The sequence below is a fragment of the Amphibalanus amphitrite genome, unplaced genomic scaffold (genome assembly GCF_019059575.1).
Source record: "Amphibalanus amphitrite isolate SeventyFive unplaced genomic scaffold, NRLGWU_Aamphi_draft 000480F_arrow, whole genome shotgun sequence".
In the NCBI taxonomy this organism is placed as follows: Eukaryota; Metazoa; Arthropoda; class Thecostraca; order Balanomorpha; family Balanidae; genus Amphibalanus; species Amphibalanus amphitrite.
Window position 1 is genome coordinate 91,680 of NW_024881974.1, and position 14,017 is coordinate 105,696.

General features: G+C 50.6%; 1 protein-coding gene across 1 annotated transcript; it reads right to left on the reverse strand.

Annotated features, from left to right (window-relative positions):
* Window positions 1–4,268: 4,268 nt before the first annotated feature.
* On the reverse strand, window positions 4,269–6,370 carry LOC122392303 (putative phospholipase B-like 2). Its single transcript, XM_043387000.1, has one exon. It carries the CDS (start codon window positions 6,352–6,354, stop codon window positions 4,708–4,710), a length of 1,647 nt encoding a protein of 548 aa, XP_043242935.1. The 5' UTR covers window positions 6,355–6,370; the 3' UTR covers window positions 4,269–4,707.
* Between the last annotated feature and the right edge of the window lie 7,647 nt (window positions 6,371–14,017).

Here is a 14,017-nt window from a genome sequence, read left to right on the forward strand (position 1 = left end):
CATTACCCTCCCGTGAATAGCCATTGCACATTGTGACCAAAAATGTATCCAAAGGCTATGATAGGTTGGCCGCTAATGACGTCAGAGTGACGTCATTTTTGCCATTTTCGACCCAAAAAAGGTTTCGCGGGAAGAGCTGTCAGGCCTACAGCTTTAGAGATACAGAAAAATGTTTCAGACATAAGAGGTGTAGAATTAGCAGGGCTACAAAACTGCCATCTCGGATTTTTGAAATTTTTGGTTTTTGACCCCAAAAATCAAAAAAAAGATTTTTTGAATATAATAGCTGAAAAATCCAAAAAGTTTTTTGAATTTCGAAAAAACCGGAATATATGTGATAGTCCCTACCACATTCTATCTACATACCAAATTTGAGATCGATACCTCTTTTTTTGGCCAAGTTATAGCGAAAAAAACTGTTCAAAATTGATGACGTCAAATTTTCAAACTCAATTTTTAGCAATTCTAGACCTCATAGCGCAAAACAAAGACCACCATTAGACTCCCCGTGACGAGCTGCATCGAATCAATACCCATTTTATGCAAAACTAACAACTTTTAAATTTGACCTTTTTTACCTGACCTTGACCTGACCTCCACCAGAAAGTGACCTAAACCGTACCTGATGGTCTTATAAGCAACACCATTGAGTTGGAAATGAAAAAATTGGCCATAAAACATGCATCGCACAACACCAGTAAAGTTGGGTTCATGTGGTGACCCTTGGTGACCTTTGGTGACCTGACCTGTGACCTGACCTGGTATGACCAGTGACCTCTAATAGCAACATATGTACTAGACAACTGACGCCCTATCGCTGATTTTCGACAAAATGCGTTTTACTCGGTGTTTTAGGGCTTACCCTATATGACCCGTGAACGGTGAAACATTTTATCTTTGACATGACCTGTGACGTCATCGGTGACCCCGAGGTCAATGAAATTTGGTTTCCTTCGACAAATTTGACAGGGCTATCGAACGCGTTTGAATTTTCCGGATCCGTCTAGTAGTTTCGGAGATACGGGGGGGGGGGGCAAAAAAATGCCCCTCCCCACGCACGGAAGGTGGCCGGGAGGCCCACCGCCTGCCGGGTTAAAGCTCATAACGACTCTAGCAATATTTTACACATAATGCACACATATTTGCCAGTTATTGCATGATGCAAGCAGAAAAATGATGCGATCTAACCATCAGATTTGAAAGAAAAAATCATCTACTCAAAGAAAGCGATGTTCACAACTGTGTTTGAAAACTGAATCAGTTCTGTTTCGGAAAGCCGTAACCACTCAGGTTCAGTTGGTTCGGTTGTGATTGGCCATTATCGGATGCAGATTGGTATTTGGTAGTGTCGGTTCGTCATTTATAAGTTGCGCTGTCCGTTTTCTGATATTACTCTAGCAAGCAATATGAACGAAATGCATTTCTTAAAAAAGAATGCATGTCATGAAAAACTTTGCAGCTACTAACATATGTAGGTAATAAACCTACGTGAGACTTGTGCCGCCAAATCCCTCATGCGAACACATTATTTGATTACACGCTACCTGTTGACAACAAACAGAAACCAGGCAGTCCGGCGAGGGAAGGTCGCCATGTCACCGCTAGCCGTTCCCGTTTGCCTTTTTGGTCGGTAACTGTCGGTACCTCCACTCCCTGGTGGGCCCGGCGGCAACCAGGAAATGTTGACAAACATGCGGGGCAGCGCACCAACAGCGGGGCCGTCTAAACCGTACCGGTTCACAGTTCTGAGAGCTTACACACTCGAACGCCGGGCTAGAGTCGTCAGGAACACCAGTCTTTGGCATTGTAGCAGACGCCGATTACCAAACGGCGCTGACTCACGGGGCGAGCCTGTTTTCCGTTAGTTCCTTCTTATGATGCAACGGTGTGAGTTGATGGGCTTTGCTCAGATTACTGATTAAATCGGTTGGCGAGCAGCTGGTTCGGTTTAACTCTGTGGCGGCGCCTCTGTGCCTAACGTGCTCACGGAAACGTGCTCATAATCAGCGGTTGACCCGCCGAGGCTCCCTGAAATATACCTAATAGGATTTCGGTCTTATCACAGCGCCAGCAGCTGTTGGGGAACATCTGTTGGCACGGAGCGTTTGGACTACCGTGCACGCCCCCAATGACGGTGAAATGCCGCGGGAAAAGGCACCTAAGTGGCTGCGATTACATAAACTAATGAGACGGCCCATCGCCTCCATAGCATGAACGTGCATTTGTCGTGTAATTGAGCATTTACTGGTCTGCTAAACAGTTGTACCTGCCTTATTACGTTAGCAAACTCTGCCATTAACCCTCGCTGTTGTAGGAAAGATGCTGTTTTATACCGTCAGTTTAGTTATGTTACGAATATCTAACAAAATAACTACTACCTACACATTAAAATACCTGCATACGTAATCATAGATGTTAGGTTTAAGCTCTCGGTCACCTAATGGCATTCCACCGGGTAAAGCTTTGTGGCCCGATATCAAGAAAGATGTAAATGCTTGCCCTAGCTGCTTAAGCTTAACTATTCATGCTTTGAAACTTTTAGGGATTGATGAAAGTGAAAGTTTTATAAAAAGCGTACCTACCTCAAATTGTTGTTAGGCATGACCTAGGTCCATCCAAATTGACATAGGGTCAATTTTGCGACTTTTCCATCATCGTTAAAACAATGGAAAAAATGGAACTGTGCCTTTTTCCTATGAAAGTCATTCAAAACACGGAAAGGCATCGTTATATAACTTCGTTTTGAAGATAAAATTGGTACCTAGATGGCATCCGTAACCTCACAATAATCCTTTGAGGTAGTGCGGGGCCATACAGTTGGCTATTAATATTTCCCAATGACGCTTGATAGTGGCACGGTAAAGCAAAACCAGTTAGCCGAGCTTTGGGAAACAATTAAGCAAACGCGTGGGTGGGTCCTGGACGTGCAATGACAGACATAGGTACCTAAAAGGTTTTGTGGCAGTGATGCATTTTAGGCTGTAGTTTATCGAAGACATTGTTATAGGTGAATATAGATGCCGAAAAGATAACGTTCCCTGTGGGCTGAATACACTGCATTAAAACCGCATGACCTTGCTGATTTAACTAAGCTTCCTGCCATACAGGTAACCCCAATGGCACATAAAGTGGCTCTTGCTGCACTAACTGCTGGCTGTAGTCACACATTATGCTGTTTCTAGCGCCTGAACGCAGACACTAAACGCAGCTAGCTGTCAATGACCTGTGCCACAAACCGTCAGCTGGGCGGTCGAATCGTGACACATTCGTGATGTTAATGGGTCCGCTATCTTCTCCACGATTTCCACCGCCGTTTCTCCTGCCGATCACGGCCTAGTGAAAGCTGGCGGGTCGGCGCTCGGCACCCGGTCTGCTCGTGCGCCCATGCCCATTCGCGGCCGTCATCGTCTCTCCGCCGTGAGCGACGGCGCTGTCTCCCTGGCGGGGAGGCAGAGTTGTGTCCATAGAACTACTGCTGTCTCCTCGGCGGGGTGGCAGATTGTCTCTAAGGGAGAAAGCGGTTGTTTCCATGGGGTGGATATTGTCTCCACCGTGACATGTGGTGCTGTCTCCTCAGCGGCTCAGCTGTCTCCTCAAGCTGTCTCCATAGACAAGTGTTGTCTCCTCGGCGGAGAGACGCTCTAGCTCTGTGGGGAGTAGGTACCTATTGTTTCAACTTGCTGTTTCTCCTCGATGGGAAGTCGATGTTGTCTTTTCTGTAGATAGTTGTCTCATCTCTGTGGGAAAGGCCAGTGGCCGACACGGTCTGGCGACTCAGCCGTCTCGGTGACCGACCCTGAGTCAGCGACCCTGAGTCAGTCGCGTCCGACTCCGTGCGGATCCAGAGGCGCCGCTGCCGGTGTCGGCCGCTCAGTATGCACAGCACAGCCCGCAGTCCACAGAGACGCAGACACTGGTGGCCGGGGCTGGGGAGAAGAGCAATTACCATCTGAAATCTCACCTGGTCTCTGACAGACTCCGGGCTGTTCGGAATCGACACAGTGCGCCCGCACAGTGACTGGTGAAAAACTGACCTTAATGAGAGCGCCCGGTGACCTACTGCGATGGGTAGCGCTGATAGCTGTCGCGCACGGTCCCCGCACACTGCGGCCGTGGTGTGTGTCTGTGTGGTCACGCTCCAGCCGGCGGCCTGCCATGAGACGCTTCGAGTCTGAAACTAGTTTTTGTCACAGGTTACAAGGAAGTGACTGCGGTTCATAGCGACCCATGAAACATTGACGCGTCCGTCGGATGGTAAACTCGGCGGCAATAGAGTGTTTTGTGTATTGACCCGTGGTCGCAGCGTGGATCACAGCAGTGGGTGCACCGATCTCTGCCCAGCACACAACCACAGAGCTTTGTATATTGACACTGCTCGCCCCGCACGTGGCGTGCGCTGGCCGTACAACAACGAAAACAAACAGTCGCTCGCCAAGGACGGTGGATAAATCGGTGTAAGCGGCGGCCGGCCGACGCTCACACTCTCGGTCTCAAACTCTCGCACACACATGCGGACACGCGCGGAGAACAAATGAGCGCACGCACGTGGTGGCTGCCGACGCGGTGTAGCTATGCTACCATCCATAGTCGGACGGAAAATAAAATAATGAGGATTCAGTGAGCGACCCTGTCCAAAATCATATTTTGAACGGTACAATACAAACAACAATCACGGCGCTATGAGGAGTGTGACGTCCGTCGCGGTGCTCACCAGCTCCAGGTGACGTCGACGGGCGCGAACTCCCAGCGGTCGGGCTGGCCGCGGTGTCGCACCGTGTCCGCCTGCGGGCTGGTGCTCCACTGGAAGGCCGGCTGGCTGTCGTGCGTCGGCCCCGCCTCGGCGACAAACTCTAGCCGCTCGGCCAGCTTGGCCGAGGTCACCTTGGCGTCGATGGCGCCGTACATCTGGAAGCCGAGCCTCTTGAGCGGGTACGTGCCGTCCGGGTCGTTGAGGTCGCGCCGCGACGCGATGGCGTTGTCGGCCGAGTAGCCGGTGCTGCAGTTGCAGCTGGAGAGCGGGTCCTCGGTGAAGTTGTTGTGCCGCATCAGCCGCAGCGCCGCCGTGACGTTGGTGGCCAGCACGTGGTCGCGGCGGAACAGCTGCGCGCGCGGGTTCTTGTTGTGGCTGAAGAAGTCGCCGCGCTCGGCGCGCTGCCGTTTGTTGCCGCTGATGTCGTCGATGATGGGGAAGTAGGGCTGGTTGTAGCTGGCCCAGTAGCCGGCGTGTGCCAGCACCTGGGTCACGTCGTCGCCGACCAGCAGGCCGGGCATCTGCTCGGTCACCCAGAGCAGGCCCGGCTCGGCGCCCTCGGCTCCCACCTCGAACTTCTTGTAGTCGACAATCATCCACTGGTTGTTGTAGGTGCCGCTGTTGTAGCGTTTGAAGGCGTTATGCCACTCCTGGCCGGAGTTGGCCACCCGGTTGGCGACGGAGACGCGGATCCACTGCAGGACGCTGTTGCTGGTGGTGAGGAAGGTCCACAGGTCCTTGTTGTAGTTGTCCAGCGAGGTCTCGGTGGTGACCAGGCCGGCCGACGTGATGTGGAAGTCGTCCAGCGAGGCGATGCTGCCCGGGAAGCCGGAGAAGGCCACGGTCGGCGCGGCCACCGTATCGGCGCCCTCGGCCCCGGAGCGGAACGGCAGCGTCACCTTCTTCAGCAGGCGCGACATGTAGTTGTAGTCGACCCAGGTGTTGTGGCCGACGAGCAGGTCGGCGTTCTCGGGCAGCAGGCGCACCAGCACCGAGCAGTGGTCGCTGCCGCTGGGACCCTCCGCGCCCGCCAGCTTCTTGTTCACCGGCAGACCGATCTTGAGGTCCATGGCGTCCGGGAAGGCGTTGAGCCAGAGCGCGGCGTCCGGGCGCGCGCCGGGGATGGTGTCCTCGATGCCCCGCTGCAGTCCGTCCATCTGACTCAGCACCAGACCCACCTGGCGCCAGTACGGGTCGCGCTCCGACGACGACTCCACCTTCTTCCTCGTCCACTCGAGGTTACGGCCGAAGTACTCGTTGACGGCGGCGCACTTGCTGCTGTCGGCCGGCTTGGCGCAGATGTCCTCCACCACGTTGTAGATGAAGTCGGCGATCATGTTGCTGGTGATGTGCGCCTCGGCCAGGCCGGCGGCGAACGCTATCACCTGGTCGGCGTCCTCGTCCTCAGAGGGCCGTCCATCGATCTCGAGGCGCGCCCAGCCCGTGGCCGCCTGCTGGTCGGAGAAGTTAGCGCGCACCACCCACCCTGCTGCCTCGCCATCGTGCACCGAGTAGTTGCCGGAGGCGGCGTCGTGTGTGACCGAGATGACGGCGGCGCCGGCGGCCGCGGCCGTTGCTAACAGGCAGGCTAGCACACGCAACATGGTCGGGTTCGTCGAGCCGACTGGCGAGCGGCGCGGGTGGCCGACGGGTGTACTCCGGCTGCGTCAGCGCCCCTAGCGGCGGCGGCGCGCACTGCAACGCGAGAGTGTGACCCCGCGGAGCGGGACGGGTGCCGCCGCACAGCGCCGCCGCTGGAAAGTGCGGGGGTTACCGTGCGGTGGGTGCCGACTCGAGGACAGATGTCCAGTCCGAGCGGGGTTTCCGCGCGCGACACACGGCCCGCAGCTAATCCGAGCCGCTTTCATGGATAAAGGTGGCTGCTTAATCCTGGGATGTTTGCGTGAATCACGAAGTTTCAGCTGGACATTGCTGGCTGATCGGAACTGAAGCGATCATATGCCAAGATCTCAATCATAAACGAGTTTTGCAGCTTTCCATGTCTTGCGTCTGTGACACCGATCATACGTGTTACAGTCGCCGTGTAATGCACACACTTCAGAAGTGTAGGTATGCATAAACACGATAATGCTTACAGTTGCTGAAACGCTGTGCTTCATGGGGATATTCCACGACAAGCATCGATCATAATTTATTCTGAACAAACTATTCAAAGTGTCCTTCATAGGCATTCCTGTAGACAACACTTTCCCTTCCTCAAACTGGTAATGTTAACAATCAACATAAAATGCATACTTATTTATATGAGGATTGGAGAGAGGAAGGTTGTTTTTTATTGGAGAAAACGATTCTAACGAAAATTGCTTCCTAGTTTTCAAACAACCTTGCGTTATGAAGCTTGTCAATCCTAAAATAAGGCTGCTACTAACTATGCTAAGTGTACGTATGAGTATCAGAAGGTGGTGTGCGCCTACTATTATCTATGACCGTGGCGCCTACTGTTTTCTGCCTAAGTAGGGGAGAGAGGTCATATTGCGCCATGTTCTTAAATGCGCCACACCTTCCTCCTGCCCAAAATTCGATTCGAACGAATACTCGAATGTGTGCATTTACTTCACCACCAATAACTCGCTCTTATTCCGGTCCATGAGGGCAGGTGAGGTGTCTCAGCTTTCTCGCAGACCATTTTTTTGTGATTTCCTCTATTTTCTTACGCGAAACAGTCTATTTCGACCTTTGCTAGTGTCATGGTTTATCTTAGAGATAGTGATTCAACTATAATAATCATTGTGATAGTGATTTTTTTTATAATAATCATTGTTAATTGCTCGTTTAATGGTAGTTTTGAAAGTTTATCACCACCGTGGCTTCGCTGTCGTCGCCATATTTGAAGCTCATGAAAAATGTGTTCCATTTGTAATCATGCGCCCACCCTATTTGTGCCCTATTCTTCAACCCAGAGAAACAGCATCTGGTGGTTGGGACACATTTCATTGAACAGTTTGATTATTAGAGCGCTCACCTTACCATTACCTTAGCCTTCACAGCATAAATGGTTAATGGGCTGACACGTTCAAATAGGCTACTTAGTTAGGTGGCAAACCGTTGTTTTTAATAGGGCGCTTTTACATGAGAGGCATGGGCGCTTTTTGATGGGGGAGTCCGTAAATGCGCCCTTTGCAGATGTGCCGGAAAGCTTTTCTCTTGTTAATTTTTCTGGGTGTGATACAAATTGGGAGTTGTTATTTGATGCCAAAATAACTGAGGTACAATTTGAGATAGGTATCATCAAACATGACAGCTGGTCAACTTTAGCCGCAATAGGCCGATACCCTAAAGGTGGCGCAATATGACCTCTCTCCCCTACATATTACCTACTGATGTAGTAATTATTTAAATATAACCTCAACAAATGCAAAACAATCAAGACGAGGATAGACATGACAAAGTTGCAGTGCAATTCAGTCAAATTTGTTTTAGCTAGATAGATGACAATGCAAATAAGCATTCTTCACTATAGTCGTACCTATTTATTAAGCCTGTCTGATTGCTAATTAGATAAGGTGAAATTCGAGCTATTGCAAGGAATAGAAAGTCGAAAGTAAAATCAAGATTAAGGTAAAATTTTCAGCTGGCCAGTGTTAAAGGTACCCTCCCTCCTTAACATTAGATTTGAGTTGAGATAGCCAAAATGGGGTCCCTGGCTCACAATTACCGGTTTCGGCACTCACAACATCGAGAAATGCTTTAATTCGGAGATATGGAATTTCAAACTTGCAGTTTTCGGATTCTAAGGGGCTAGTGCATTGGTATGCCCCCTTAGAATTTGTGACGTCAGCGGAGATCTAACGATTTTTAAATCTTTTACTAAAACGTTTGGTAGCACGCGGTGGTATATGCTGCTTTGCGCGCAACAAATGCCGCACTTTCAAATAAAGTCGCTAGGAACAGCGGAGATCCCAAAAAGTAAACAAAAGTAAAAGTCTAATATCTTGAAAACCGGTGAATATTTTTCGATGAAATTTGGTAGATATTCGTTTTCGCTCTTTCTGACCCGAGCTACATCACTTTCGTGCCAATTCATTAACTTTTTTGAAGGTGGGAGGGTCCCTTTAAAGGTATGGAGGCTTTACGTGGGTCTTTTCATAAGAGCGCATAAAACGATTAGACAGGCTTAACCCTCGCCCGTAAACGGCGATCTGCCACCTTCGCCCATGCAGGGGGGGGGGGTTGGTGCGACCCCCCCTTGGCGTTTGAAAACGGAGCGTCGTAGAGCTTAGCGGAAAAGACCAACGGATTGCTCTCGCCGAGATCTCGCGATTGGTGGTATATTTTTTGGTCCTAGGTCAACATTTGACCTACTTTTGACCGGTCAAAGGTCAAATTTTCGGAAAAATAGACTTTTTTCAACTTTCCGCGGCGATTGCGGCAAAACGGTGGGAGATATCGACTTGAAACCTTCACTATCGTGTTCCTTGATCAATTCTCTATCGTTTGGTATGTACTTCGTTTCCCTAGCTCTAAAAATGGCGCGTTGGGAGCGCCGGAAGTCGGCAAGGTCACAGTCGGCGGCAGAAATTCGAAAAATCAAAATTTAAATTTTTGAAATCTGATTGTATTTTTGGATTTGGGAGGTCCATTTGCTCCCTAAAGAAGCTAATATCGCTGCATATTCCCATTGAGGTGACAAGAATTAGCAAAATAGTGGTTCGGGCGCTTTTCAAAAATAGTACCGGACGCTGTTCCTCTTGTGACGTCATAGCTCCGTGACCTGACCTGACTCGGTCAAGTTTCTTATACCATATGATAGCCAATACTTGCCCCAACATGCATGGGAAGTTTCATCACGATCCATCAACCGATGTCCGTACCACCGGCAGGAAACCTCGGGCGCTGGCACTCAGTTTGTGAAAATCCGGCCGGAGGCTGTTCCCTTTGTGACGTCATAACTCCGTGACCTGACATGACCCGGTCAAATTTTTTTTTATCAAAAGATGCGCAAGGTTTGCCCCATAAGGTACCCAAAAATTTGGCGGCGCTGCGCGCCGCCGTTTTTGCACTATTTCCGAAAAACCTCAGGGGGGGGGGTTGCACCAACCCCCCCCCCTACATGGGCGAGGGTTAAAGGAAAAGGGCCACCTTTAACATGGGGATTGAAACTGAGATAGCCATCTTGTAGCCCGTGTCCGAAAACCTGTCTGTCTACCTCCTTACGGCCGATTTCGGCCTCCATTCGTAGTTATCGGCAATTTAAAAAGAAAATACGCCAGGAATGCGTCCTTATCCCAGGAATGCGTTCTTATCCGACAATACAGCCACCCGCAGCGAGGCTTTGGTTTTTTACCAATCAGCTCCAACCAGCTCAGCTTTAACCAATCAGCTTATCTGACACAATCCGACGAGTCTGTCTTCTGAACGCTGATTGGCTTGAGTGTGACGTCATCGCTATGCCATCATACAGTAGGTGCCGTAGAGAGTATCAACATAGTACCAATATGTTAAATAGTTTTAAATACTTTTTCGCGAATTGTGCACTTCTGGCACCAGTTTTAAAAAGAAAATGAAAAATAATAATGTCAAAATGAAAAACAACGATATCTTCATATTTCACGAAGGTGGCCCTTTTCCTTTAAATAATCGGATTATAGTGTTAATAAGGTGGAGGGAGGTCAAAGGGAGGGGCTAGGCTCTATTTACAAGGGTTCCTCTAGTTTTCTTTCCTACAATATCTTCTAAATCGATAGACTTGTTACGCCAAACGTTAAGCGCTATTCTCTGCATCAATGTTGTATCCTCTGTTCCCAATTTGACCTGACGTGCGACTTTTTCGGTGACCTTAACCCGGCTCCGCCTTAGGCTGTTTCCGTACCCGCGACCGCTTGGGGGGCCGGATCCGACCCCCTCTGTTATCTCGAGAACCGTTCATATCGAGCCCCGCAAGTAGGCGAGTAAAAGCTCTTCACGAGACCTTCCAAACAATACTTAAGAGTTCAAGGCTGAGGTCTGCCTTCGGGTCAAAATCAGGTCAAATGTCAAATGCTGGGAATCTGCATGACGAGGCTTATGGTGGGCGGAATCAATAGCTTCTGTCCGAAACTCAGCCAAAGTGATCTCACTAGTTTTGTGAAAAGACCTTGGAGCATGAGTGTCATATGTTAGGTACTGAGCGCGGGTCAATGTCGAGGTCAAGTCACAATAGGTCACTTTGAGACAACAATCGACAAGATTTACGATGTCTCTTTAGGGATAGACCTGACGTTTATTTTGATAATAACCGTTCTCACTACGGGTTATCTGGCGAATGCACCAAATATGACTAAATCTGCACCTTCTTTTTAAAAACAACAAAACACGCCCGTTAGCCGATGTACCGCCTAACATATGTTCCGATACCTACTTAACAATTTTGAATTTTTTGCTTAAATGAATTGAAGTCCAAAAAAGTAAGTTTTTTCCATTTTAGTGTTGGGTAAAACTTTTATTTTCAAAAACCCGAGAAGCCAATTCGAGGAATTGCTGTTTGGCATCTTTTGACGTTTTTGAGTTATATTTTGCTTTGGGAGACTTTTCAAACATTCACCCTATAGTGACAAAAATGACGTATAGTTAGGTCAGTACATTGGGTATATCTCAGCAAGTTTTTTTATCAAATCGCAAAAAGCTCTGTGAAAACGCACGTCAAATGAATGTAAAAGAAGGTATGTCCAGTTACACATTGCCAGCTCAATCGGTTCATGAGTTATTTAAGCAAAATGAAGGGGAGGTCGAATCCGACCCCACAGCTGGTCAATGGTCGTAGGTTAAAGTAAAAAAGAAATGGATTTCTTTCAGTAGCTTATCTGGTTCTATCCAATGTCGTTAGAGTTTTGAGACCGGGGAGTTTTGGAGCTAGGAGTCCGTAACTCTGTAGAACACCAACTCAAGTCAACCGCGTTACACATAGAGTGTAGGTAACCCAGTGGCCAATCCATCTAATGCAGCAATAAAAACAATGATAAAGCATGTTCTGAGTGTGCCGGTCCCATGACCCATAGTGCACTTATTGGATTTATTACATTAATGTGCTGTCCGACTGTTAGGGCTGCCAATGAGTCATTTGATTTACACTGATCGTAACAAGTGCGGAGCAGGCAAAAGCTGGCTCGTTGATGCGCTGGTAATTCGTCGCCGCGGGAATTTCCGCACTCCGGTGCGTTTGTTTAGTTGGAGCCGGCTGACGGTATCGATATACAGATCGCTGCCGTAACGTTGCCCGATCCTCCGAGCCAGTGAGACGAGCCAGCCCGGCCCTCCGAGCCAGTGAGACGAGCCAGCCCGGCCCGGCACCCGGCCCTCCGCCCGAGCCAGTGAGACGAGCCAGCCCGGCCCCGGCGCTCCGAGCCAGTGAGACGAGCCAGCCCGGCCCGGCACCCGGCCCTCCGCCCGAGCCAGTGAGACTAGCCAGCCCGGCCCTCCGAGCCAGTGAGACGAGCCAGCCCGGCCCCCGGCCGCTCGCTGGCACATGGCGCTCGGTCCTGCCGCGCTGTGCTGATGCCGAGGTCGGTGTGATAGTTCTGCGATGATGCCGGGGTCGGTGTGATATGTTTGTGATGATGCCGCCTGGTCGGTGTGATATGTCTGTGCTGATGCCGGGGTCGGTGTGATATGTCTGTGCTGATGCGGTGTGATATGTCTGTGATGATGCCGGGGTCGGGGTGATATGTCTGTGCTGATGCCGGGGTCGGTTTGATATATTTCTGTGATGATGTCGGTGTGGTGTGACATGTCTGTGCTGATGCCGGGGTCGGTGTGATATGTCTGTGATGATGCCGGGGTCGGTGTGATATGCCTGTGCTGATGCGGTGTGATATGTCTGCTGATGCCGGGGTCGGTGTGACATGTCTGTGTTGATGCCGGGGTCGGTGTGATGTCTGTGCTGATGCCGGGGTCGGTGTGATGTCTGTGCTGATGCCGGGGTCGTTGTGATATGTCTGTGCTGATGCGGTGTGATATGTCTGAGATGATGCCGGGGTCGGTGTGATATGTCTGTGATGATGCCGGGGTCGGTGTGATATGTCTGTGTTGATGCCGGGGTCGGTGTGATGTCTGTGCTGATGCCGGGGTCGGTGTGATGTCTGTGCTGATGCCGGGGTCGTTGTGATATGTCTGTGCTGATGCGGTGTGATATGTCTGAGATGATGCCGGGGTCGGTGTGATATGTCTGTGATGATGCCGGGGTCGGTGTGATATGTCTGTGTTGATGCCGGGGTCGGTGTGATGTCTGTGCTGATGGCGGGTTCGGTGTGATTGGTCTGTGCTGATGCGGTGCGATATGTCTGTGGTGATGCCGGGGTCGGTGTGATATGTCTGCTGATGACGGGGTCGGTGTGATATGTCCGTGATGATGCCGGGGTCGGTGTGATGTCTGTGTTGATGCCGGGGTCGGTGTGATGTCTGTGCTGATGCCGGGGTCGTTGTGATATGTCTGTGCTGATGCGGTGCGATATGTCTGTGATGATGCCGGGGTCGGTGTGATATGTCTGTGATGATGCCGCCTGGTCGGTGTGATATTTCCGTGATGATGCCGGGTCGATGTGATATGTCTGCTGATGCCGGGGTCGGTGTGATATATCTGAGATGATGCCGGGTCGCTGTGATATGTCGGTGCTGATGCCGGGGTCGGTGTGATATGTCCGTGATGATGCCGGGTCGCTGTGATATGTCTGTGATGATGCCGCGGTCGGTGTGAGGGATGCCCACGGGATGGCGGCGTGCAGGCGCCTGGGATTTCCCCACGGTAGTTAATTTCAGCAGCAGGGTAATAGCACCGTGAGATAGTGTACGGTGAGTGGATGTGCGGGTGCGCGCACAGCAGAATATCTGTCTGACATTCAGCATCCTCGCAACAGAATGTCATTGTGATTTGTGGAGGCGTGCGGCTCACAGTCCCAGCAGTTGACACTGAGCCCCCAAAGTGCACTACATTGGTGACATGCGTCCCCCAGTTACTCGGTGAAAAGTGTTTCTGTAACTGTTCGCACTGGCGGCCTCAGAGGTAGCTAAAAGGACGTCCAATTAGAGAGGCGGGCATGGCGGAATTCCGGCCCGCATCTCTCCTACCTTGCTTACTTGCGGGCTATCTATTTGGTTGCTGAGTATCACACTAAATACATATTACTTCCTCTACTCCGCTACTTCACGGCAGACAGCAACACGCCGACATTGTTCGCCACGAGCACATCGAGCGCTCGCCGGGCGGAGGCCCGACTGGAGATGGGACTCTGACGGTGGTCGGCTTTCGTTTCTTCCCGTTGACAGGCTGCTGCA